We start from the raw sequence: 27,493 nt of genomic DNA on the forward strand, positions 1-27,493 counted from the left end.
TGTGTGAATTTGGGCTCAGACTGGAAAGCAGGCCACTTTCTTACTGACATGTATTGAGGGCGCTCTCGTCTTCTGACCCCCCATGATAACTGAAGTGCCCACAGCTCTGTGAACAATGTGTCAACCTTAGAAGCTTTTATGACACCAGAGATCTCTGATTCCCTCCCTGGTAGACTTTGGTGTTGCTCATCAAACCCTTGTGTCCCTCCCCCCCCCCCGAAGATAAGGCTAGAGAAGAGGTAGGATTCGGCTTGGCCTGTCCCTAACGTAGATGCAAAAGTATATGAACTGAGATAAGAGGTATTAGGTTTGGATCCTAAGGGAAGGCTACATTGGGGGATAATACAAGTGTGTCAGCCGCAGAGGGGTGTTAGCTGGGTGGAGAATGAAGGAGAGATGTAGGCAAAGGTGTGGTTACCACACTAGGTGTCTAAATGCAAATAATTCCAAGCGCTCTTGAACATGTCGAATTTGCACTCCTGCACCAGAGATGCGTTATGGGGCTGGAGGAACTATGCAAAGTTTGTCAACTTCCTCCTTGAAGTATTCCATCTTGTCCCAGGCACCACGTTGCCTTGCTGCAGACAAGAATATGGGGGGGGGGGGGGCTGGATGCCTCTTTTTCAGCCTCTCCCACTGCTCCGAGTTTGCTCTCCCTCAAAACAGAAGGTCTCCTTGTTGAGGCCAAAAGCCATTGCCGCAATCAGGCAACTGTCCTGCCCCAGCACTGGTCTCTCAACCGCAGCTGAAGGGGTCTCTCCGCTGTGCCGTCGCTAAGGAACTTGGATCTGCAAGTCTTCGTCTTCATCCAGGTCGCTGGTGCCGTCACCAGGGTTGTCTGGGCAAAAACGTGAACTGCGGATCTTCCCAAAGAGGGGGATGCTCTGCTGCCGGCGAAGCCTGTTCCAAGAGAGGCAGAAAAGACCAGAGTAAATGAGCAGGAGGTCAAAACTGCACACCGCCCTTAGAACCGGGTTTTACCAGTTCCTTTGCTCAAACAGCCTCCTGCAGTTTAATCCAGAGGCCCCCAGCATAACATCTGGGTCGGGAGCCCCCAACCTCTGGAGCCTGTGGGCACCTGTGGGATTCTGACACAGCGTGGTGGGCACAGCCACAAAATGGTAGATCCTTGTGCTGCGGTGGCAGCCATTTTGCACAGCCAATCAAGTCTCCAATGGTCAATCGGATGCCTTGCTGGGCTAAAGCCCCACCTGTCCCCGCCCATTTTCTGAAAACATTTGGTGGGTGCCAGGTAGGGTTGCCAACCTCCAGGTACCTGTGCTGAACAAACGCTAGTTAAGCAGAAAAACAGCACCTGAGCTCGAATGCAGAGTTTGCAGAGCAGTACACAATATTTCCTAGAAGGAATTATTCCTTAGAAAATTGATCCTTAGAAACAAAAAATCATAACAATACAAGTTACCACAAAACAAACCGTTGTAATAATATCTAAGCGTGGCACAAATGAAGAACGATAAGCAAAAAATACTATACAAACACTTTTCCTTAGGTAAACAAAAACCTTCAATGATATAATTTTAAAGCAAAGGTCCAAAGTCCCAATGGGTTACTTCACCCTTTGAAAGTCCAATAAGAAAGAAATGATTTCCAAACTGGTTGCTTCACCATATACGTCCAAATGGGAACACAAAATCAATAAGGAAAGGTCGAGATCCAAATCCAAATAATCCAAAACGACACTTCCGGATCTGTGTGCGTTTCGCAATATAGCTTCGTCAGTTGAATGTTAATCAGTTCACATCATATGTAGGGTACACAGACCTCCCAAAAAGGGTACAAAGACCTCTAAAAAAAATGAACAGTGAAATGCCGTGATAACAATCATTAATCATTCTACTAATTCCCATATTCAAGTATACTAGACCAAAAAAACTGGTCAAAAACGGGTAAGTGTAATCTGCTTTTTTGGTCTAGTATACTTGAATATGGGAATTAGTCGTTTTGGATTATTTGGATTTGGATCTCGACCTTTCCTTATTGATTTTTGTTCCCATTTGGATGTATATGGTGAAGCAACCAGTTTGGAAATAATTTCTTTCTTATTGGACTTTCAAAGGGCGAAGTAACCCATTGGGACTTTGGACCTTTACTTTAAAATTATATCATTGAAGGATTTTGTTTACCTAAGGAAAAGTGTTTGTATAGTATTTTTTGCTTATTGTTCTTCATTTGTGCCACACAGATATTATTACAACGGTTTGTTTTGTGGTAACTTGTATTGTTATGATTTTTTGCTTCTAAGGATCAATTTTCTAAGGAATAATTCCTTCTAGGAAATATTGTGTACTGCTCTGCAAACTCTGCATTCGAGCTCAGGTGCTGTTTTTCTGCTTAACCTCCAGGTACCAGCTGGAGATCTCCTGTCATTACAACTGATCTCCAGCCGATAGAGATCAGTTCACCTGGAGAAAATGGCCGCTTTTGCAATTGGACTCAATGGCATTGAAGTCCCGCCCCTCCCCAAACCCCGCCCTCCTCAGGCCCCGCCCCAAAAACCTCCCGTCGGCGGTGAAGAGGGACCTGGCAACCCTAGTGCCAGAATCGGTGTCAGCAGGAGCCATGGGGCTCACTGGCACATGTTGGGGTCCCCTGGTCTTGGGAATCTCATCAGGTCCTTTGGGGACCACACTCCACACACCGTCTTCAGGGCTAGGACACATTACAGAACAACGGGGCTTCTACAACATGCCCCCTGTCCCCTTTTGTCATGGGTACAAAGTTGTGTTTGTTCACATCTCATTTTTGTAGCTTCTGGGGTCCTCAAGATCCTACAAGGGAAATGTAGGCACAAAATCATGTTTTTTGCTGTCATACTTCATCCATATCAGTTTAAGAGCTGACAGGTAACCAGAACGAAATAACAGTTTCTACGTTCCCCAGTTTTAGAATCCGATTGTGGTGGAATGGGAGCCAAATCCAAATGGAAGGGATTTTATTGGAGAGAGGCAAACTATTATGGGTGCTACATCAGCGTTATGGCAGATTTGGCCCTTAAGCTCATTTAAGTGTATTCTAACACTTTTGGAGTCCATTCAGAGGACCAGATTATACCATCTATTAGAAGAGGCCTTTCTAAATGTGCCTTTGCTTTGGTAACATGATTAGCTTGCATGGCGTTTTCATTTCTCTGCGTTCCAAAATCCTTCTGTGCCCCTAAGACTGGTATCCATTACACTTTTTCATCCCACCTACCCATCCCAGAAGGCAAAGCCAGAGAAGGGGCAGGATATAGCTGAGCTATCTTAACGACTACAAATGCGAAACTGTACCCCATCCTGTGGGGCAGCCCCTTTACAGCATTTAACAGACGGAATCATTTCCTTCCTATCTTGACTCAGGGCCCCAGACATCATCTTTGCTTTGACCAATGCGTTTCTGAAGAGAAGTCCTATGAAACTTGAAGGCTTTTTTCAAGATGGTTTGAACAACGGGCCCCCTGGGGGACCGACAGGATTGCTACAAAGGTTAACTAAACATCAGACACGCATAACATAGCCCGTAGGTCCTTTCTTTTGGGGATGTGCTATTTAGGACGCAGAAGTTTGTGTGTGCATGTGTGTGTGTGTGTTGAACCCTTCCCCTGCATGTCAATACTCAACTCCGAACTGCACCTCCCTTCTTGGTTGCTCTCCTTCATACAGGGTTCCAAATGCTTTTATCTCTTCAAATTCACACGACTAAGCTGAGGCTATCGGATTTTGGTCACATTATGAGAAGACAAGAGTCACTGGAAAAGACAGTCATGCTAGGAAAAGTTGAGGGCAGCCGAAAAAGAGGAAGGCCCAACAAGAGATGGATTGACTCAATAAAGGAAGCCACAGCCCTCAGTTTGCAAGATCTGTCAAAGACAGGACATTTTGGAGGACTTTGATTCATAGGGTCGCCATGAGTTGGAAGCGACTGGAAGGCACTTAACTCACACACAACCCCGTAGGAACAAAAAAGGCAGGGGAAGGTGGACTGAGAGAGAAGAAATGACAGCTGAGGAAAGCACGCACTTGTCCACCTCACCACTTGGCCCCGACTGAATCACCTTTTCTGCAAAGCCAAAGGCAGTCATGTTCTATTACACTCCAGTGTAGGTAACATTCCTTTACTCCCCACCCCCAACCCAGTTTCTACAAATTCACTGCTGATAGCTGGCTTGCATGAAGTTATGATAATGGAACGTCGTTTCTCATCTCAGCTAATCACTTATAAGTTTCCCCCTTGGCATGAGACCCCCTCCCAGAAGGGCGGAAAAGGTCAGAAGATGCTTTGTATATTCTCCAAATCGCGTAGAAAGCTGTTTTCAAAGATAATCCCCCTTTGGAGCAGAGGCTCCAGCTAGAGTTATTCTGGGAGTAACAATTTTGCAGATAATCGATATTTCATAGATTTCCCTCCCCCCTTTGTTTCACTTTAGACTCTCAGCAAGGAATGAACCTTTTCCCATTAGAGCCTAGCAGATATAAATAAACCTGTTCCCTCCGCACCAAGATAGCTATCTTCCTTGCCTAAACTTCATCCAACTAAGTGGGTGTACCGTGCTGATAAAGGCAAATTTCGACAGGCGGTCCCTCAGAGGCTCCGAGCAGCACTTAATAGACTTTTTGATTCAAGCAAGCAAAGATTGCTTAAAACCTTTTTTTCCCCTTCAAATCCAGAGTATTTAATGACAAGACATTAGTATCTGGAATCTTCATCAAGGACAGGGGGGTGGGGATGAGCTGATGAAATCATCAGGATGAAAGGTTGCTTCTGCACAGAGATTTTGGTCCAGTTTTGTGACCAAACAGGAGTTCATGGTTTGTTTATTTGTTTTGGACCACCCACCCACTGCCATTCTCCAATAGCGCCCCGTTGATTTGGTGCCCACCCTCAGTACAATGTTTCCCAAACCTGCTTTGCTGTACGCTTTCCTGTGAGATCAGAGCCAAAGTGGGTTTGCCCACTGTGTGGACAGGAAAGTGTGGACTTCTCAAGCGCTCTGTCCACGGTGGCACCATTTCCCCCTCAGCCCAGCCTAGCAGGATCTCATCAGATTTCGGAAGCTAAACAGGGTTGTCCCTGGTTAGTACTAAGATGGGAAACCACCAAGGAATTCCAGGGTTGCTATGCAGAGGCAGGCAATGGAAAACCATCTCTGCTCTTCTTTTGCCTTGAAAATCAATGGGTTCCGGGGTCACCATGAGTCAGTTGCGACTTGAGGGCACGCATCTGTCAGCAGTGCTGATTCTATGACCTTAGGCAGTTCATGAGAGGGAGGGCATCTTGGCCATCTTCTGGGCATGGAGTAGGGGTCACTGGGGGTGTGAGGGGGAGGTAGTTGTGAGTTTCCTGCAGTGTGCAGGGGGTTGGAGTAGATGACCATGGTGGTCCCTTCCAACTCTATGATTCTATTCTATGATTCTATTCTATTCTATTCTAATTATTGTTATATTATCCCTTTGTATCCACCATTTCTCTCCCATGCCATTGGTGGACTTCTTTAAAATTGGTAACACTACAACTGACTCAATAAAGGAAGCCACAGCCTTCAATTTGCAAGATCTGAGCAAGGCTGTCAAAGATAGGACATTTTGGAGGACTTTCATTCATAGGGTCGCCATGAGTCGGAAGCGACTTGACGGCACTTAACACACAACGATGTAGCTACTACCTTTAAAAAAAGCCAGCAAAGAGCTCCCCAGCAGTGCCATGCGGGGTTGGGGGGTGGGGTGGGGAAGGAAGGTGGGCATAAGGAGGTAACAAGGAAAACATGGAGTATAGTGTGTAGATGCTCTGTTGCCACTGCAAATGCAGAAGCAATGAGCGCAAAACGGGGAATCATCCCCATGTGGAAGGGAACAGCATGGTAGTCCTACGAGCTCTTCTCTTCCTCATTAATAACATAAATGCTATAAATGAGTATCTGCCAAGATTGTAAATACTTACAGCTGCATCTGTGGATTATCTGTATGGGTTTTTTCCAATGATGCTGTGTTCATATGTGCAGAAGAAAATCAAAATGGGTTTCCAATTTGACAGGAAAAGAAAACTTCTTTATTAGAACAGCTGTTAACCCTGCTGCCATTTTTTAAAAAAGACTTCTGCTGCAACTTGATGACATTTAGAACCAATAGCGTAGTTTGTGGTAGACAGTAGATGGTTTCCAATCTCTTCAAGTAGGCAAAACAATGCCGGAGGGGGTGGGGAGGGACAGCAAGGATGGATACTGAGGAAAGGAGGTGTGGGTGATGGTTTGCATGAAGGAAAGGGCTAGGAAGGTTCATGAAAGACTTTCTTTGTTGAAGGATTGAATATTGAAGAGGGAGTTGAAAGGGAAGAAGGGAATTATTTGAGTGGTAGCAGCAAGGTAAAAATAACGGCAGGCACAGAGCCAGGAGGTGTTGGGGCGGGGGGAATAGGTGAGCTTGGGTAATGTAGAGAAAGCAAACTGGCATGACAGAAAATGAGAAAGAGGCAAATAAATAAATGAAAAGGGTAAAAAAACAGAATAATTATAATCTAAGGGAGTTTTCACTGGAGGCCAACCACTGGAGGAGGGGATGACTCACAGGAGATGGGGGTGGTGGGTATATTCTATATTTTATTTTGCTTTTGCTTTTCTTTTGGATATAATATTAAAATGTATACTAAGTTGTTAGGTAAATGACTTTTATATAGATAATTTATAGGTTATTATAAATGATTTAATAGTACAGATTATAGAGAGTTGAATTAGACTCAAATAGGGATAGAAATTGTTAAAAATATCAAATGATGTTATATTGTATCCTATACTTATCCTTTTTCTTTTTTTGTTATTAATTATCACTTTTTGAAATAAAAAAATTATTTTAAAAAAAGAAAATGAGAAAGAGGTGTCACGGTCCGAGATAGAGCGGTACTAGAAACACGTACTGAAAACATGGAGGTTTCGAACTGGTTGCAGGCTTATGAGCAGTTCTCGCATCAGGTGTGCTTTTCCTGTAGGTCTGCCAAAGCGGCAGGGACGTGCAACCTCTCTGTGCTCTCCAAAACTGCATCATCACAGTGCTGATGGTCAGCTCAGGGGAAGGAAGGCCGGTAGGCGCCTGCTCTTCCCACAGCCCGCAACAGGTCGAGCCTAGGGATTGGCCAGAGTCCCCAAAACCGTGAAAGGGCCGTCCTCGCTTCGCAAAGAGCGTTCAGAAAAGAGGCAGCCAGAGGATTCTTGGTTTGCAGACTTGGCTCTTTCAGGTTCAGTGGGTCTACCGAGGGCGTCTGGTGCAAACGCCCCTCAAGCCCAGGAGCTGATGGTCCTCGGTGCTGCCTCCCTGCTCCCAGCACCATTCTGCAAGGCAGGGTCAGAGGTGGTGTTGAGGCTGACTTAGCACTGGGGTTGCATTCGTTGCCTAGGGTTAGGACCCTAGGACAGAAACCGGCTCAGGCACTGAAGAAGCGGGTAGCAAAATAAAATACCAGCCATGCAACAAACCTTTCCGTTATATGGGACTCTGGTTTTAGTGGACTCTTCAAAGACTGATAGGCCTGGGTTAAGTGCCCATCCTTACCAGATACTGGTACAAGCTATGCCACCCCTGGCAAATGGGCATCCTACATTGCAACCTTCTTGGATCTGTCACATCAGCTCCTACCAAGACTTTGGAGACTCTGGAACTGGGAAAATCCAGGGCCCAAAGTCTCCCAATTAACTCTACTTTCATTTTTTAAATCCCCCAGAAAGCAGAGGCTAGATGGCCATCTGTCAGCAATGCTGATTCTATGACCTTAGGCAGTTCATGAGAGGGAGGGCATCTTGGCCATCTTCTGGGCATGCAGTATGGGTCACTGGGGGTGTGGGGGGCAGGTAGTTGTGAATTTCCTGCATTGTGCAGGGGGTTGGACTATATTACTCTGGTGGTCCCTTCCAGCTCTATGATTCTATGAAAACTAGCCCTTTGTGCTGAGAAAACTGGCTTGAAAGTGTAGGTAGATGACTAAATAGAGAAGCAGGATAAATTATGCAAGATACAACAACATATTATAAATAAATAAAAGAGGAAACGCCCATAAAAGATTTAACACACCGTTTTTTGGCACCAAGCTATTTTATGGATTAAAAAAACAAAAACCTTTCCTGCAGGAGCACAAAAAATATTCACACAATATAAAACAAATCTCTTGTCAAAATTAATCCATACCATTAATCCATCATCCATATATGAATGATATGGATTAATTTTTATATATGTATAGACACATACAATGCAATAATGGCAACTGTATAAGATAATAATAACAAAAGAAATAAACTATTTTAAAAATGAATAATGAAGGATTTTTCCCCTTTTGCTGTTAGTTAGCATAGGAACAAAGTCTTTCAATGGAAAAAGACCCATCTGCCTTGAATCTCAGTGAAAGAAAGAGACTACATGAAAAGAAATCAATACAATTAAGTCCTTCAAAAAACAGTGGCTTTAATAGGCTTTAAAAATACTTTTGCTTACTTGCTGTGCTTGCATTTCAGAAGTCCAACTCTAGAAAACACCCCAATTTCAATCTTATGCATCACTGCATTCACCCAGCAAGTTTCCATGGCAGAGTGGGGATTCAAACCCAGGTCTCCCAGATCCTAATCTGACACTCTAACCCAGTGGTTCCCAGAGTGGGCAGTACCACCCCCTGGGGGGCGGTGGGATTACCTAGGGGGCACTAAGAGGCAAGGGGGCAGCAAGGGGGGCGCAAGAGGTGGGCCCCTTCAACAGTGTTGTTCACTAAATTACAGTTGATCAAGCTATGGCACCATGCTGGCAAATTTGGTGGAAACTATCAGAATTTTCCCCCAGACTTTGAAGAGCTGGTACCACTGGATCAAGTTCATCGGTTTTGTTGAATAAATTTCAACTAAAAAGTTTTAATTTGATTTTGAATAGATGTGTAATTAATTGTTACTGTTTTGATATTTTATTGTTATTATCTTCTTTAGTGAGTCATGCAAACCCCTATTTTGAATTATGCTTTTTATAGAATAGGGTAGGGGGCGCTGGGGTTGAGTTTGTGGAACCAAGGGGGCGGTGGCTCGAAAAGTTTGGGAACCACCACACTGGATTTAGTTAAGCATCCCTTGGTATCTGTTCAGGGGAATGTTGGTGGGGGCTTAAGATGTTTTTGGATTGGTTTTCAAATGTCTGTATTATAGCTATTGTATTATTGTTTTATCGAATTATTTTTTATATTGTTGTTATCCGCCTTGAGTCTTGAGATACCCAGGAGAAAGTGGGATATATAAATATTTAAAAGAAACATATAAATATCTGTTGACATATCTGTTACTCCATTTATACCCCACCAAATAAATCACACATAGCACAGATAATGAGAAAAACTGTGCAAGTAATTTTGGTGTCTTATTTCGGGAATCCCTTGCTAAAATGTTAAGGAGTGATATGGTAAAAGATCCAACCAGGTACGAACTGGTTTTCATTATAAAAAAAAAGGAAGGGAAAGCAAAATCTGCTTCTGTTCTTCAACACCTGCCATGCAGGCAAGATACTCTGTGTTGGTCCTGAAGACACTGCTGCTCATGGTGTTAACCCTCTTGGTTGGCTCAGGACAATTTACTGCCCAAACATGCTTCAAGCGGCACACCCTCGCTCTGTCCCAGAGGATTTTGGAATTCTTTGCAACACTGCAAGGGAACTTGAGGTGCTGCTTTTCTGTTGCCTTGGAAAACACGGCGTGCCAAGGAATTTCCTTGGTCGTTTGTAAATTTGGGCCTGTCCTGGTGGAATCTCACAGCTACTGGGTTCTCTGCTAGATTATAAGAAACAGGGCAGGTGGCCAGATGTTTCTCTCCCTCCACTGGGGGCCTCGTTTGCATCATCAAGGGGACGTTTTCAGAATAATTAACCTGGGTCTTCCCAGCATTCTCCACCTAAAAATTTATGTACCAGTTATCCAACCCAAAGCCATGAAGTCTGAATGGAGTATACCTCAGCTATAACGATTTCTGCTGCTTTTTATGGGGAAAAGCATGAATTATTTAAAGAAAGAGGGTGGTGGGATCTGCTAGGGAGGGGGGAGGAGGAAGCGCCATTATTTTCGTATGATTTAATGGCAACATCCCCAATAAAATAAGAAGATAAAAATCATTTTTTTTAAAAAAACAAAACCCAGCTGCGTCCTCTTCAAAGGCTCTTTGGAAGGCGCAGGATCGATCCGTCTGGCATGCATCTCAGCGTTTTATTGCTAGAGAAGCACACATGCAAATTAAAAAAAAACTTTTAAAAGGCAATAAAAATGAGAGTCTCTCTGAAAGGCACTTTGCTGGGCATGTCACTCTAACCCAATCCCAGCCTGTCATTTCTCCTTCTGGAAAAGAGATATTGCTCTCAGGGCAGCTTCTTTAGCATGGGAAAGCTTGACTTATGCTGGTTATGAACCGCAATAAAGCTTGACTGGCTGACTGCATGGGGAAGCAAAGGTGTCCTTCTTCAAGAGAGCTTCATCGCCCCCCAGTGGCAAAGAGGAATGTGCACAAGGAAGAGCCTCCACAGACATCCATGTCACAGCTTTCCAGGGCCCTCTTCAGCCTCTCCAGACCATTCCTCTATTCTTCTATCCTCCGTCTCTTCAGTGGTCCTTCCCCCCCGCCCACACACACACCTCAAGGGGAAGGTATCCCAGTCTTAGATCAAATGGCCTGCCTTTTCTGTATATTCTTGATTTTTTTTTCAGATGAGACAACTTCAACTGCACGCAGTATCATCTGATGATATTTAAATACGGTGACTGGAGCTGTGAACGGACAAAACAGATCTTTCTACAAACCAGAAAAACACCCCAGGTTTGCAGAAAAATCTGAAATCTAAAAACAAAACAAAACATTGGGGGGGTTAAAAAAAAACCCAAAATGATAAAAGGAGAGCCTGTAGCTTTAAGAAACAGAAGCCCTTAGTAGCTGTTGCTAGGGAATTATAACATTCTCGGCTCGGTTTCTGTCAGTAAAAGGCAGGGAGGGGGCAAGGCCTTTCCAGGGCCGATTGTGGCCTTTGAGGGAGGACTTATTGGGCCAAGCCTGGCAGCAACCACCAGGCTACCTGCTTCTACCTGACTTGCATGATTCACCTAGGCCTGGTTGCTTGCAGAGCCAGCCACCATATGAAAGCCAGCGTGGTGTATTGGTTAGAGCTTCATGTTAAGGTCTGGTAGACCCAGGTTCAAATCACCAATCAGCCATGGAAACTCACTAGGTGGTATAGGCCTTTCACATACTTTCAGCCTAACCTGCCTCACAGGGTTGTTGTGAGGATAAAAAGGAGAAGAGAATGATGTAAGCTGTCCCCATTGTGGAGAAAGGCGGGGTTTAAATGAAGATTCCCTAAGCAACCACAACCGGCTTGGTTTCTGTCAGTAAAAGGCAGGGGGAAGGCCTTTCCCAAGGATATTTTTGGCCTTTCAGGGAGGGCTCATTGGGGTCAGGGCTAGCAGCAACCACCGGGTGACTTGCTACAAACCAACTTGCATGACTTACCCAGGCCTGGCTGCTTGTTACTGTTCAACAGCAGCCCCTACATGAATGACAGTGTGGTGCAGTGGTTAGAGTTTCAGACTGAGAGAGAGATCGGCCCAAGGCCACCCAGTGAAGATTCCCTCCTCCATTTAATCCTTGCAACAACTCTGTGAGGTAGGCTAGGCCAAAAGAGTCAGAGAGAGAGAAAGAGAGCACGCCAGGCTCATGGTTACCTACAGGCTCATGGTTACCTACAGTGCAATCCTAGTTAGAGTTACACCCTTCTAAGTCCACTGAAGTCAAAATGGGCTCGCCTCTGCTTAGGATGGCGCTGCTAGCCATGTTTCGATCCCACCAGCTTGCATTTTGCTGCATTTTGTTTGATGGATGTCACTGAGCAGACTAACCCCACAAGCAACTGATCTGGTTGGCAGGTGGAGGGCTCTTACAAGGCGTGTGTATGTGGTGCCCAGTCAGAAAGAAGCTCCCCTGTTCCAGCTATCCCTAGAGAGGAGTCCCAGATCACATCACTTGGGATCCTGCAGGACACCTGCTTCTAGACAGCAGGACGCGTTGACCCACCTTTGACCATTTCAGAGGGGTAGCCATGTTAGCCTACTGCAGAAAAATAAAACTGGAGTTCCGTGGCACCTTACAGACTAATAACATTTATTCCAGTATGAGCTTTCACAAGTCAGACCTTGGTAGTCTCTAAGCTGCATGGGCTGGGGAGGGGGCCGAACCCCCCTCATTTAACCTCCCAACCTGCCTTGGAAGAAAACGACAGAGAGAGATGGCGAGAGGGTGACCGAGGACTCCCCTTCAGCCCTCTCCCGTTCATCACCACACTTCTCCGATCAGGCTTGACATTCCCTCCCCCTCTAATTTCTCCCCTCCTTCCCCATCAGCAGCCAGCCGCTGACAGGTAAGCCCTTGGGAGACGGATTGCAGCAATTTGAAGAGTTCCCCTCCATGCTCCCCTGCAATTTATCAGTGAAGAAAACTCACCCTCCTGGTTCCCCACCTCATATCCTCTCCATCCCCTTGACACAATCTTCCCTTCCTGGAAAGGACTCCGCGGAGGGCTTATCTCATCCAAGGAGATAGGAGCTTTTCCAATTAGCCTCATTATAACAGCACTCAGAGCTAAAACCCAGGCACTCATCTGCGGATCTTAAAATTTACACCCAACCAATCTGCATGTTGCGTTATGCTGGCAAATGAATGCAAGGGGATGAGGGTTTTTTTGGGTTCTGAGTTTGCGATGGGGGTTAGGGAAGGAACGATAGCAAAATGTAAGAGCACGGAGAGCAGAAAATTGAGCAAAGAGGACTATCGAGGGAAGAGGGAGAAATATCGGCACTGAACTGAGAGTGTCTGGATTCAGATCTGAGCTCAGCCGACTAGGGACCTCAGTCCAGTCACTGTATTGAGAGCCAGCGTGGTGTAGTGGTTAAGAGCGGTGGTTTGGAGTGGTGGACTCTGATCTGGAGAACCGGGTTTGATTTCCCACTCCACATGAGAGGCAGAGCGAGGCTAATCTGGTGAACTGGATTTGTTTCCCCACTCCCACAGATGAAGCCAGCTGGGTGACCTTGGGCTAGCCATAGTTCTCTTAGAGCTCGCTCAGCCCCACCTACCTCATAAGGTGTCTGTTGTGGGGAGGGGAAGGGCAGGTGATTGTAAGCTGGTTTGATTATTCGTTAAGTGTTAGAGAAAGTTGGCATATAAAAACCAACTCTTCTTCTTCCTATGCTAAATACTTTCTAAATAACTTTCTAGATAACTTCATGTGTTTCTCAAGAGACCTGCAAGACCACAGAAATGCATGTGCTCACCACCACAGGAAGCAGTGCCTCCCTCAAAGCACTTTCAAATCTCTTCTAAACAATTAAACCCCCTCAATCTCTTTTCAGCTTGTTCTCCCCAACAATGAGTACTGGAAATCTGATCTTCTGCGATATGAAAGCAGAGCTTTTGAGGGTTCAGTAAGAATTACCCTGTTCTGTGCCAGGGACCAGTTTAAATTCCTGAACGTCTGGCTAAAAAGGCTATTTATAAACTGTTCTAACCCCAGGGTCTAAAACTCCAAAATAGTTTCAAGGATTATCCTAAACACAGTTACTCAGAAGTAAGTCCCATAAATGCATCTGGCTTGCATGGACTAAAACCAGAGTGGGCCAAGGAGTACAGCACATTGCTGGCACAACAAATACATCTAGATCACTCAAGCAAGTGAGCCAAAGTAGATGCTGCCAAGGAAGACACCGCTTTCATCCTGAAATGATACAGGAGGAACTTTCTAAAAACACAGCTAGCAATTGGGAAGATCCCAAAGGCTCATTCACACCTGTGCATGCCAATCACTCCATTAATCTACACTTGATTTACAGGCCAGTAAGAAATGGCTGTCCACAGCCCCCAGTGCTGAAGAGGCAAGCAGCTTTGAAAACTGATCAGTGGCTTGCCTCAGCAAGAGGTAGGGCTCTAGTAAAGAATACAGCAAAAGAAGATTCGGCTGCACATAAAATACCCTTACTTGTGCACAAATTACTGCTTTGGGTTGCAACACCAAACTTTGTCAACTGATATTGAAGTCATTAAATAAACATACTAAGCTGCCTGGTAAGTGCGACAGACCATTGGTCTATCAAGTTCAGCACTATCTACTCTGACTAGCAGCAGTTCTTCAGGGTCTCAGATACTATCCATTACCTCCCACTTGATTCTCTTGATTGCAGGTGCCAAGGATTGAACCTGCAATCCCCTGCATACAAAGCAGATGTGCCACCATTGAGTCATGGCTCCTTCCTAGATGCTTTCAACCCTTGACAGCCAGTGGCTCTGCTAGGCCTCAGGCAGAGGTCATTCACATCATGATCCTTTTAGCTGGAGATGCCAGAGATTGAACCCAGAACCCTCTGCATACCAAGTAGAGGCTCTACCACTATGCAAACTCCACCAAATTTGGAGATTAATGGCAACAATTGTATGGATCCACACCAAACTTCGTGACTCTGATTGCAGCAGATTCCAAGTGGTTTGCCACTGTTTTTTTTCTCTCCTTCCACCACCAGTAGCCCTCTTCCCCACCCCTGTGAAGATCTACCAGCTTCTTTGGCCACTTCTACCCTACCTGGACTGCAGATGCTCCAGCTGAACTTGGAGGTTTTCACTTTGCTCCGTCTGCTCGTCGAGTGACCGCTGCAGTTTCCGTGCCTGGTTATGGGCCTCGTCAAGCTGCAGAGTGGACAGAAGCAGTGTGAGGGTGACAGCCGAGCAGAGCAAAACTTGCACCCACCACCTGTTCCTAATATTCTTACGGCATACCCAGATGTCAGTGGCCATTTCCCAGCTGAGTGCTGGTGTTCACAACCACTACTGTGACCCAAAGCAGTAAAGAGTAATTAAGCGGCCTTCTAGTGGGGGCCATTTCAGAAAAGGCCCTGTAATGGATCTGTGTCAACTGAACTGCCCTAAATGAGAAGACCCTAAACAGGGCTTGGTTCCTACAGCTTCAGGCTAAGTGGAACATGAGCAACCCCCCCTCCAGGTATGCTCGCTCTGATTCCTATAGAGCAGGAGTCCCCAATGCAGTGCCCATGGACGCCATGGCACCTGCCAACACCTTTACTGGCACCTGCCAAGTGGAATAATAATTCAATTTATTACAATCATTGACCAGCAAAGCAAATATTCAAGGAATTTAACATTGATTAAAAAGGCAAAATATAACAATATATCTGTTCGTAAGATATTCCAAGACATTAAGATTTGATTAAAAGGTTAAAAAATATAACAATAGCTGTACGTAAAACATCAGTTAGTATAACCTGCCAAGTGTTTGCAGAAAATGCACAGGGCTGGGTACTTAGCAAGGCTTCTGATTGGTTATTAGAAAATTGTGCAGATTTTGTAGAAGTTCCTTCACTAATAGGTGCTACCACAGCCCAAGGATCTTCACCCGATTACTGAAGACGAACTGAAGCAGCCGTTTTGTGGCTAGCTCCAGGTCCTGCCATAGCCATTTTGTGGCAGCCGTTTTGTGGCTGCGCCCACCACACTGCCAGAATTCCAAAGGTGCCCGCAGGCTCAAAAATGTTGGGTATCCCTGCTTTAGAGCTTCTGAAGTTATACCCAGTCCCCTGGATCATACCAGTACATCTGTTGGGAGCCACTGTGATTGCTTTTATTATTGATATTTGCAGGAAGCCAGAAGGCTAAGACTAACCTCCCCCCCACATCTGCTGGTCACCAGAGTAGCTTCAACAGAATCTTGTACACATGCTCACAGTGAGATTTCAATGCTTAGCCTGAACACCTTGATCCCCTAAATAAAGGTTTCAGGTACAGGGGAGGAGGAGGAGGAGGAGAAGGAGAAGAAGAAGAAGAGTTGGCTTTTACATGCCAACTTTCTCTGCCACTTAAGGAAGAATCAAACCGGCTTACAATCACCTTCCCTTCCCCTCCCCACAACAGATACCTTGTGAGGTAGGTGGGGCTGAGAGAGCTCTAAGAGAGCTGTGACTAGTCCAAGGTCACCCAGCTGGCCTTATGCATAGGAGTGGGGAAACAAACCCGGTTCACCAGATCAGCGTCCGCCGCTCATGTGGAGGAGTGGGGAATCAAACCCGGTTCTCCAGATTAGAGTCCACCACGCTTAACCAGTACACTATGCTGGCTGGTGGAAAGCAAAATGGATTACCTCGTCCTCAGCCTGGGCCAGCTCCTTCTTGAGCTCTTCCACACGCAGACGCAGCTTCTTCACCTCGCCTTCGTGCTGCTCAATGCGCCAGTTTGCGTGGGCCAGCTCAGCCGTCTTCTCCTGATACTGTTTCTTCAGTTTGGCATGGATGTGTTTCAAGTCAGCCAGCTCCTGAGAGAAGCAAACTCAGTGAGCTGGGCTTCCTCCAATAAACAAAAAGCTTGCCTGAAAGCCATGTATACTCATGTTTCCAATCCAGAAAGAAGCCACACTCCCTACTCCTAGATATATGTGGAATCATGTGCTGATTAAGTGGCAAGGGGGAAAGGGCTCAGCACTTGAAAACACATAAAGCTGCCTTATGCTAAATCAGACCATCAGTCCATCAAGGTTAGTATTTACTCAGAATGACAGCAGCTCTCCAAGGTCTCAGGCAGAGGTCTTTCACATCACCTACTACCTGATCTTTTTAACTGGAGATGCCAGGGACTGAGCCTGGGACCTTCTGCATGCCAAGCAGAGGCTCTTCCACTGAGCCACAGTCCTTCTATGAGGAAAGGCTGAGGGAGTGTTTAGTCTGGAGAAGAGGAGGCTGAGGGGGGACATGATTGCTCTCTTTAAGTATTTGAAGGGCTGTCACTTAGAGGAGGGAAGGGAGCTGTCCCTCTTGGCAACAGAGGATAGGACTCGCAATAAAGGGTTTAAATTGCAGGCGGAGAGGTACCAGCTGGATATTAGGGAAAATATTTTTACAGTAAGAGTTGTTTGACAGCTACCTAGGGAGGTGGTGAGCTCCCTCACACTGGCAGTCTTTAAGCAGAGGCTGGACAAGCACTTGTCAGGGATACTCTAGGCTGATCCTGCATTGAGCAGGGGGTTGGACTAGATGGCCTGTAAGGACCCTTCCAACTGAATGATTCTATTATTCTCCCTCTTGCTCAGCGGCACTCTCCAATGCATGTATTGCAGGGCTATGCCTTGGTTCCAATGAATCCCTCAACTGGGCTCAGTTCTTAAGCAGACTGGGTGGGACCCGGAGGGAGACAACCTTCCAGATGGACCCAGCTCACTGGGGAGCATTTGAAGTGGCAGTAGGCTTAACAGCAGTTCTGGCAATAGGAGTTCTTTAGCCCCTCCCGAAAGGCAGAGCACCTCCGTGCCTCTTGGAACAGAACTGTCACCAAGCGGATGATCTGATGGGGTGAAGGTGGTCAGGGAGCTTTCGCACCCCCATCCCCACAACAGGCCGGAGCTTGCTTCAGCACCCCCCAAGGCTGACCAAGGGCCCGTCGCCTCAACAGCACTGCCATTCCCACGTCATGCAAGGCACCTGGAAAGTTCAGAGGCAGCCTGAGAGAATTTTTTGTTTGCATTCTTATATCCCCTTGGGAAATAGGGACAATTCTGTTCTGACAGCACTTCCTAAAATACATTTTGTAATCTGCTACAGATGCAGGATTACAAAATCCAGTCCCACTTGCTTGTATTTTAAAGGCCAAAGCAGTGGTTTCCAGCCAGGCATGTCTTTCCAAACTGATGTGCTATTTGTTTGTTTTATACTCATGCCTCCCTACAGGGAAGACAGGGGCCCTAGTAGAGCAGGTTCCATTTTCGGACTGGCCTTCTCCCTTTTTGCCTTGGTGCTGCTCCTACTGACCTAGATAGGCCGATTGTCTGACTCGGTTTTAAGGCAGCTCAGGACAAAGCAGCTTAACATCTTCCCTTTGCCTCTTACTCTACTGCCCTGCATCTGACAAAAGCACATACAGAAGACCTTCTGAGAGCCAGTGTGGTGTAGTGGTTAAGAGCAGTGGTTTGGAGCGGTGGCCTCTAATCTGGAGAACCAGGTTTGATTCCCCCACTCCTCCACATGAGCGGCAGAGGCTAATCAGGTGAACTGGATTTGTTTCCCCACTCCTCCACATGAAGCCATCTGTGTGACCTTGGGCTAGTCACAGCTCTCTCAGCCCCACCCACCTCACAGGGTGTCTGTTGTGGGGAGGGGAAGGTGATTGTAAGCCTGTCTGATTCTTCCTTAAGTGGTAGAGAAAGTCGGCATATAAAAACCAACTACTACTCCTCTTCCTCTTCTTCTTCTGGATTGTGTCCATGGCAATCACTTGCACACTGAGCGTGAAGCAAGGACACCCAATATTCCCCCATGGGGAGTACGTTCATCTGAATACACAACTTTTCTTGATCGTGTTGACTATTTAAGAACTGTTATCTGGATGAAGCAGTGGTGGTACCTAGTCCCAGAGCCCAAAGGCCAGATTTAACCAATGAGGTTCATTCAATATCTCTTACCCCAAAGGTTCCGGGTGTCAGAAGTGTTTTAACAGTGAAATCCCTTTCTCCCGGACTTGAACTAACGTCACCTTATTCTTCTCGAAGAGCTCAGTCTGGATGGTCTTGAGATCAGTGTCGAGGGCACTGGCCGTCTGCCTCCTCTTGCGGGCCAAGACCTCCTCCAGGTCCTCGATCTGGGCCCGCAGCTTCTTGTTCTCCCGTTCCAGGTTGAGCTTCTCTGTCTCAAGGCGCTCGCGCTTCCCCCATTCTGCTGCGTTCTCGGCTTGCAGACGCTCCATCTTCAGGAGATAAAGAACAGAGGTAGGGTCAGGCCAGCTGCTGAGAAGTGCCTGCAAGAGGCAGCCTGGTATCACCCACAGACTATCCTTTGATTGCTAAAGGCCAGTTCAAACAGCCACAACAGACACATTTAGCACACGGGCTGAGACCAATGGCTGGAGCCAGCTCCACTACGCAACCAACCCAAGTGGTATTTTACTTATTTCATTCAGGGTAAGGCAAGACATCCCAGAAATCTTCTTTTGTTCCCACTGCATCAATATACCTAAGTGCAAAACTTCATGATCTCCCCGAGGAGTGGATGGTGACTAAACCTACTCCCCTGTCCCTAATAAACCCAGGTCTTGGGTGAGAGGCAAATTTCACTCCCTTTCTACACAGTCCAAGATTATGAGCATGCAGAATTAAGTGGGAACCACTGAGAACCAAGTTCTCTCCCAGCTGCATAGCTCCACTCTTTCATTTGCGTATCCCCACCTTGGATTCCGGTTTCATCGCAATATGCTGCTGTGGAATAGAATGCTGGACTTCTATGGCCTTCTCTATACGTTAAAATTTACTACATTATTGGCTGGTGACATGATGTCTAGCAAGAGTATTCACCATGAATGTGGATTGTTGAAAGTGGTAATCTGCACTGGGAGGTGCAAAGAATTTGATTAAAAAAAAAAAACATTTCCTGGGCAATGTGTACCCTGTCCTGGAGGGTCTTTGCTAATAATCAAAAGGAAGTTGTAGAAGCCTTTATTTTGAAGGAGAATCTTAGACACATGGAGAGTCTCCATTCTTTCAGATGGTTTGGAATCAGAAGTCAAGGGCCCACAGATAAAGCAGCCTCTTTCCCAGGAAAGTAACGCAAATGTTCTAAGTGCCAGGGGCTGAAAAGATGACATGAAATCATCACAGAATTCTTGAAATGGATTTGTTTGGTGGCAAGCTACTAATTCAACACACCAAACACACAAAGTCAAAAGGAACAGCTTTTATGCTGTTGTAATACCAAGGACTTTTGGTGCTGAGTTGTCATTAAATTTGAACGAGGCAAGTGGGCATGTGACGGAAGACCTTAAATGACTCGGAGGATGCAGGACTCAGTCAAATTCTCACCTCTGACCGCAGCTCAGCCAGTTTCTTGTCCATACTTGATCGTGCTCCGAGTTCATCTTCCAGATCCTCTGAGATGCGCCCCAGCTCATCCTGGTGGATCTCCTTAAGAATGTTCAGCTGCAGCAAGAAAAAAAGAAGCCAGAGATTCTCTGGTGCCATTTTGGGTAGTGCTTTAAAAAACGAAAGGGAGACTGGGCTGGAGAGCAGGTCCCTCAGCTCATCTGGATCTGGCAAATGCAACTGGCTGTGCTGATAGGGAATTCTCCCATGATTTAATGGGCCAGTGAAGAGTTCCTTGTGCTGAGATGTATATGTTTCATCATAGTTTTAAACCATTTAAAAGGGTAAAGAATAAGCTGCTTTAAAATGTGGTTATGTAAAAATCATTGAAAATGCCAGAGAAAAATGACAGTGGCAAGTTACTGCCAGGTTTTTTAAAGTATTTATTTAAGTACACAAAGGTATTTAAGTGCATAAAGGTATTAGATCCCCCCCCCGCCGCCGCCCATTAGCCATCCTAATGCTGGCTTAAGAACTGGGTCTAATATTGGAAACTGCAGGAGGGAAAGATGAGGAGAGATATAATTAATACTTACAATTGTTTTATTGTAAACCACTTTGAGCAGTGTAGGAAAGCTGTATAAAAATCAGATAAATAAACTAAGCATTGGGCCATCTCTGAATGACAGCTGGCCTGATTCCCCTGCGGTGCATCAATTCATACCCCTAAACCTAACATTCTAGCCACTACACTGCAATATTCACTGGTAGCAGAAAGTAGACCGAGTAAAGCTTTGGAGGATCAGGAACACTCCTGTTTAGCTCCCATCTCCAAAACTCAGACAAGGCTGGCCTGGACAGTTTTCCCAGCCACGGTAGTGGTGGTACATGGTTGTGACATGGGACCACTGGTCTGCCACCACAGCTAAGTTGGTGCCCTTTTTAAAACAAAAATGCTTGGATTATCCATGTGGCTCAAAGTCCTGGAGGTTCACAGAATCATAGAGTTGGAAGGAACCACCAGGGTCATCTAGTCCAACCCCCTGCACAAAGCAGGAAATTCACAACTACATACCCCCACACCCCCAGTGACCCCTACTCCATGCTCAGAAGATGGCCAAGATGCCCTCCCTCTCATGATCTGCCTAAGGTCATAGAATCAGCATTGCTGACAGATGGCCATCTTCCCTCTGCTTAAAAACCTCCAGGAAAGGAGAGCTTACCACCTCCTGAGGAAGCCTGTTCTGCTGAGGAACCATTCTAACTGTTAGAAAATTCTTCCTAATATCTAAATAGAAACTCTTTTGATTTAATTCCAACCCAATGGTTCTTGCCCAACCTTCTGGGGCAAGAGAAGACAACTCGGCACCCTCCTCTATATGACAGCCCTTCAAGTACTTGAAGATGGTTATCATATGACCTCTCAGTCTTCTCCTCTTCAGGCTAAACATACTCAGCTCCTTCAACCTTTCCTCATAGGACTTGGTCTCCAGACCCCTCACCATCTTTGTTGCCCACCTGTTTCAGCACTTCTTGCTTGTTCTTGTTCAGCTCCTCGAATTTGATCTTCCACTGGCTCAGTTCCCCTTCCAGTTTCTCAATGTTCTTGCTGAGGGACAGCTTGTCCCTGGAAGAGAGAAGAATGACAGAAGTCAACACTTTACTGCAAAGGTTCGAGCGTGTGTCCAGACGGGAAGTGATGTCACAGGCAGCACTCACTCCCGCTCCTTGAGCAGCACTTTTTGAGATTCATCCAGGCGCAGCTTCAGGGCGGTGATCTTGGTGGCGTCTTCCTCGATGACCGAGACGTCCTCCCACAGCAGGCGGTTCCTTTCTTGACGGGTGAAAGAAGAGCGGACACTGACCGAGCTCCGTTGGTCCCAGCACTCCGAGCCTTCCTGTTTGCTTTTCAGAAGATTCTCCATCAATTCAAACTCCTGCAATGACTACAGATAAAGCAGGGAAGGATGGCAGGGAGAGAGGGAGAGAAGAGTCTCAAATATTGATGGCCGCAGTAGAGGAATAGGGCTTCAAGACTTCTACTCAGGGATTTGCAAGCACTCTGAGCTAACCTGACCGGGATAGGAGGTCACCAGTGTGGCCCTGCTTAGAGAATCTTTGCTTTGGGAGACACGGTTGGCACATCTCTAGGAAAGAGATGTGCTGCCACCCCTATGTTGCAGAGCCATTCAAGCGAGCCAGCATGGTCTTGTGGTTAAGAGCAGCGGACTCTAATCTGGAGAACCAGGTTCGATTTCCCAACTCTCCACATGAAGCCTGCTGGTTAGGGTTGCAAGGTCCCTCTTTGCCACCGGCGGAAGGTTTTGGGGGGCAGAAGAGGAGGGCGGGGTTTGGGGAGGGGAGGGACTTCAATGCCATAAAGTCCAATTGCCAAAGTGGCCATTTTCTCCAGGGGAACTGATCTCTTTCTGCTGGAGATCAGTTGTAATAGCAGGAGATCTCTAGCCACCACCTGGAGATTAGCAAACGAAAAACAGTCACAAACTGCAAAATCACTAAGCTTTATAGTTATAAAGCATAAAACAACGCAAAGATACACCCAGTATCTACTGCAAACATGGACAGTGTCCAAAATCATACAAATAATCTGTAAACAGCAGCGTATGCAGTCCTAGAACAATGACTAGGAAAACGTCCTTCTCCCACGGAGGTTAGACGACCATTCAAGAGGTAAGGTGATGCAAAATTCAATTTTCTACAGAATTCCGGTTCCTTTTCTGTTTCGGCTTAAACACAGCCTTCCTCAGGGGCCACTATATTTATAACATAAGATAAACAATATGCAGTACAACGGCATAAAAGAGTAATCAAGGTCAACATACTTTAAAAAAGAATACAGTAAATGCAATGAATTACTTACACGCTTGCTGTTAATTACTAAGCTTCCGCGTTGGCAAAGTAGCCATGTTACCGCCCCAGTTAAATACAAGATAACCACGTGGTACAGCAAATTACAACAGTCTTAAAGGTACAGAAAAACAGTACAAAAAATAGTTAATTTACAACGCACTGGATGTACAGCATAAAGATTTATAGGTAACAAGACAAATCTAATGTGGTATTTAAACCTTTAGGATGTAAAGTGTCAAAGAGCTGGATGTATTTAGACTCCTGACGTTTCAGTAATAGTTCGAGATCTACTCTATCATAATTGTGTGGACTCTTAAAGCGCCATAGCACAAAGAAGGATAAATCCTCATCGGTATGATTTTTTTGCAAGGAAATGTGCTGTTAGGGGTGCCTCAGCCACTTTATTCCTTAATCTGTACCTTTAAGACTGTTGTAATTTGCTGTACCACGTGGTTATCTTGTATTTAACTGGGGCGGTAACATGGCTACTTTGCCAACTAATTTTTCCGCTAACAGAAGGAGAGGTGGAATTTCCGCCAATTCCCCCTTCTTGCTGTAGACCCCCTGATTTGCCACTCCTGCCATTCCGTAGGGTTCCTTAGGGCCAGCATTTGGGGGGGGGGGGAGATTAGTGAGCTGCGACGAGTGGGGAAACTTATGTCCCACTGATGGAAGGCAGTGGAAAATTTAGTCTGCGTCTACCCCCTTGTCTTGTTTTTATGCTGGTCTTGCTATCCAAAGCCCCAAATTGTGCCCAAATTGCCGGAATGATTGATAATCATCTGACGGCAGAACCCAGATGTAGGGCTGCAGTCACCCTGGGATTACAGATTAGCCTGTGGGTGGTTTAGCCGTAGCCCTGATCAAGAATATCGTGTTAACCACTGGGGCAAGAACATCTGTGTTCATCCCAATCATGTTTGAAGCTGCTTCCATCTGTTGGAAGATTAACAAACATAACTTGTTTTGATCCTGACGGTGAAATCTAAGAATTCTGGCAAAGCGAGGTTGGAAAGCAAGATGACTATAATACAATTTGTGGCACCTCACATGTAAGGCAGGATGCAGGCTGGAGTTATATATGCATATACTATGGATATCAGAAATTGTCAGTTACTGCTTTCCTTGCCAGCTTTGACAATAAATAGTAACAAGATTACTAAACTAACAAGTCTAAACGTTAGCAAGCTCTGCTTCTCGGCCTTTTGGCGAAGAACAAGTGTAGCATAACAATCTCCGATTTCTAATATTTGCAGAAACGCATATGAAAAAGCGAAAAGGTGTTATTACCCATCAAGCTCTCTGCAAGAAGCTGTCAGCTGAGCAGCTGTGAAGTCACAGAATATTCATGAACATTTTAACAAAGAAGGGAGGGTTGGGGGGGGAACAGTGCAGCTGTTGTAATAGAATTGGACAATTGGGCAGGGCAGAAAGAACCTCTCACAGGGCCTGGAAGAGGAGAGGCTGTATGTTGCCAGGGTAGGTGTGTGTGTTGAGATACAAAATGCCAGGAAGAGGAGAGAGGGGAATATTTCACTGCTGACCTAAGGACAGGTAGTTTCCTGTACAGTTGCTGGGCAGAAATGTGGAGAGGGCTGAATTTCACACACTGGCTTAAGACAGACATTTGTTTGCAGGTCTCCAGGATAAATATAACGGGGAGGTGAATTAGTCGGCCTTTTCGTGCAATTATAGCTCTGCACCCACAGAGCTATAACCGTCTCGGATCTTACAGCCGAGGCAATGTGGAGCAATTCATCCCAGAGCACAGGCAGGGGGGAAAGGAATCTAGCAAACTGTTAGCTACTTGGAGAACAATGGATTTTTTTTTTTTTTTGGACAATCTACATTCTGCAAATGTAAAATTATCATCTCCACGATCAGCTCCCAGAGGCCTTTGCTTTTGAGGCCAAGCAATTTTCTTTTGATGTGTACCAGCTGGCTCTTTATGGCAGGAAGGAGCTCCATCCCCGCATTTTTCTCACAACGACAACCCTCTCATTACTTGGTATTCCGGCTCCTCCCAGAAACAAATTGACACTGCATGTCATTTCAGGGGGATTACTGCAGGCTTGTCTTGCTCCCTCAAAATATCTAAAGGTTCTTTTTTAATTGACAGAAAGACACCAGAGGCAAGAGCTTTGAGACACAGAAGCATTTGAAGGGATGCTGTCATTCAAACTTCCTTTTGCTGGCCTTGTGTGAACAGGCAGAGTTTTCAGAAAACATGGAACAGTGAAACCTCTTGTTTTGCTGCTTTTTATCTCAATAAGCTAAGAGACAGAGCAGTCATAATATTTGGTCATCAGAGGTGGGTTTTAGTTGCACTAAATGAAAAGAAGAGAACTGACAAATGAAACAGAGCCGCTATTTATCCTGGCCAGCCGCCGGAGAGATCCAAAGGACATCACTGTCATCCGTCAGCCCTGATTAGGGGAGAGGCTGTGGCTCAGTAGTAGAGCATCTGCTTGGCAAGCAGAAAGTCCCAGATCGTCGCCAACATTACACACACACCCATGTCCAACCCCTAACCCTCTGGTTGCCAGGCTCAGAAATCCTATGGGTTAAGTGGATTGCTAGGGTTGCCAAGTGCCCAGTGGTGGCAGGTAAAATCCAGCCAATCCACTGGGCTGCCCGCTGACCACCTGAGGGCCAGCGGGCAACGCATGCACACGTGCCCGCGTGACGCTCGCACGTCACTTCTGGTTTTACCCAGAAGTGACGCGGACGCTCTAGCAACCTCTGCTGAAACTCTATGGAAACTCTATGGAAACCTGGTGCAATGCGTGCGCGCGCCGAGGGACACACCTACGCCACTTCTGGGTTTACTCGGAAGTGACGTGGATGCTCTATCAATCTCTGCTGAAATTCTATGGAAACCAATCTATCAATCAAACCAAACCATAGAGTTTCAGCAGAGATTGATAGCGCATCGGCGTCGCTTCCAAGTAAATCCAGAAGTGAAGTAGGTGTGTCCCGCAGCATGCGCGCGCATTGCGCCAGGCGCAGCACCACTGCAGAGAAGCTCCCGCTGATGGAGCTGCAGGCCCTGGTAAGCCTATGGCTTGCTCTTCTCTCGTTATTTATACTGTATTTTTGTAAAATGATATCTAAGCTGGTTTGAATGATGCAAGCTGCTTTCAGTCCTGTTGATCAGGAGAAAAGCGGGATTATCAATACTTGATACGAATAAATACGGTGAGGTTCTCTGCTTGCCCATCCCCCTTCCCTTACCTTGTTTTTTGGCAGCTTCTCAGAGCTCACGTCTCGCACGGGCTCCTGTTCTGGAGAGGCCTCGCTCTCCTTTTCCGAGGCCATGCGGTTGTCCAGCTCCTTCTCTCCCTCGCCTTCCCCTTTCAGCCGCGCCACCTCTTTGCTCAGTTGCTCGTTCTCGTTCAGAACTTCCTGCCTCTCCCGCTTGAGGCTGGTCAGCTCCTTGGTCAGGGTCTCCAGCTTCTGGCGCAGCTGGCGCACATCCTCCCGGGCCTTGTTCCGCTCGGCGCGCACCTTGCTCCATTTCTCCCTCCAGTTGGCGGTGCAGTCCGACCACCATCGCATCGTCTTCTCCATCTGGGCGGCTCTGGCTCGGGCCTCCTCCAGCTCACGCAGGCGCAGTTCCTCACGGCTTTCCCAGTCGCCATCGAGGCAACTGGCGCCCAGCAATGGGAGCTGAGGAGGTCCGGGCGAGGGTGTGCCACTCTTTGGGGTAGGGGGCATAGAATCAGAGAGGCTCATCCTCTCAGGCTGAGGGCTGCCCAAGATGTTGAGGAGGCTGCTCTTAGAAAGCTGAGGTGATTCTGCCAGCCGGGAACTCTGACTCATTTTCTCTTCCAGGCCAAGATCCTGGAGAATGGCAACTGCAGTCAAATCGTCCATCAATAGACACAAGACGAGGGATCTAAACGCACCATTTGCTCTTCGGTAAGAAGCGCTTTTTAAAAAATCACATGGGATCCTTTCAGTATTACAGGCTTCACAGCCTTTCTTCTCCGAAATTCACTTCAGAAAAAAAAGCAGGCAACTTGGCACCAGGATGTCCAACAACCCCTAAAAGCACCAAAGACAACAATCCGGAGAAAATGAATTTCCTTTTCCCAGAGTGATCATCTTACTGGTCCCGTTTCACACAGCTGTGGAAATCAGAGGATGCAGAGCTCTAAATAAAAAGGAAAAAAAATGAATATGACACTTTAAAACTTTCAATTTACCTATCATCATTAAAACTGTTTTCTGAATGAGGGAAAAGTATTACAACTCTACCCTCTGTGTTAGGTTGTCAACCTCTAGGTGGGCCCTGGGGTTCTTCTGGAATTACAACTGATCTACAGACTACAGAGATCATCAGGAGAAAGTGGCTGCTTTGGAGGATGGACTTTATGGCATTTTATCCAGCTGTGGTCCCTCCCTTCCCCCAACCCCACCGTCCTGAGGCTCCACCCCTAAATCTTCAGGAATTTCCCAACCCAGACTTGGCAACCCTACCTCTGTGGCCAAATTTTTTGCCAAGCCAAATGACCCCTTTTAGGCACTGATATGTGTGTGTAAAGTGCCTTCAAGTCGCAGCTGACTTATGACGACCCCTTTTGGGGTTTTCACGGCAAGAGACTAACAGAGGTGGTTTGCCGGTGCCTTCCTCTGCACAGCAACCCTGGTATTCCTTGGTGGTCTCCCATCCAAATACCATGCTTAGCTTCTGAGATCTGACAAGATCAGGCTAGCCTGGGCCATCCAGGTCAGGGCTT

The 27,493-nt window shown here is 46.3% G+C and overlaps 1 protein-coding gene across 1 annotated transcript; it reads right to left on the reverse strand.

The window, feature by feature from the left end:
• Positions 1–719: 719 nt before the first annotated feature.
• On the reverse strand, positions 720–26,604 carry CCDC102A (coiled-coil domain containing 102A). The gene is made up of 8 exons (XM_056862650.1): positions 25,986–26,604; positions 21,600–21,826; positions 21,399–21,507; positions 19,881–19,997; positions 18,563–18,772; positions 16,185–16,355; positions 14,616–14,719; positions 720–900 (listed from the first exon to the last, which is right to left on the reverse strand). Exons 1-8 carry the CDS (start codon positions 26,571–26,573, stop codon positions 774–776), a joined length of 1,653 nt encoding a protein of 550 aa, XP_056718628.1. The 5' UTR covers positions 26,574–26,604; the 3' UTR covers positions 720–773.
• Positions 26,605–27,493: the final 889 nt, after the last annotated feature.

Source organism: Euleptes europaea, chromosome 17 (assembly GCF_029931775.1).
Source record: "Euleptes europaea isolate rEulEur1 chromosome 17, rEulEur1.hap1, whole genome shotgun sequence".
In the NCBI taxonomy this organism is placed as follows: domain Eukaryota; kingdom Metazoa; phylum Chordata; class Lepidosauria; order Squamata; family Sphaerodactylidae; genus Euleptes; species Euleptes europaea.

Excerpts from the sequence above, each read along its gene's own strand:
- CCDC102A (XM_056862650.1), bottom strand. The coding sequence starts at position 26,573 with ATGAGTCAGAGTTCCCGGCTGGCAGAATCACCTCAGCTTTCTAAGAGC. Across the intron at positions 21,827-25,985 it reads AGAAGCTGCCAAAAAACAAG|TCATTGCAGGAGTTTGAATT; the intron begins GTAAGGGAAGGG and ends CTTTATCTGTAG. Across the intron at positions 14,720-16,184 it reads TGGCCCAGGCTGAGGACGAG|CTTGACGAGGCCCATAACCA; the intron begins GTAATCCATTTT and ends TCCACTCTGCAG.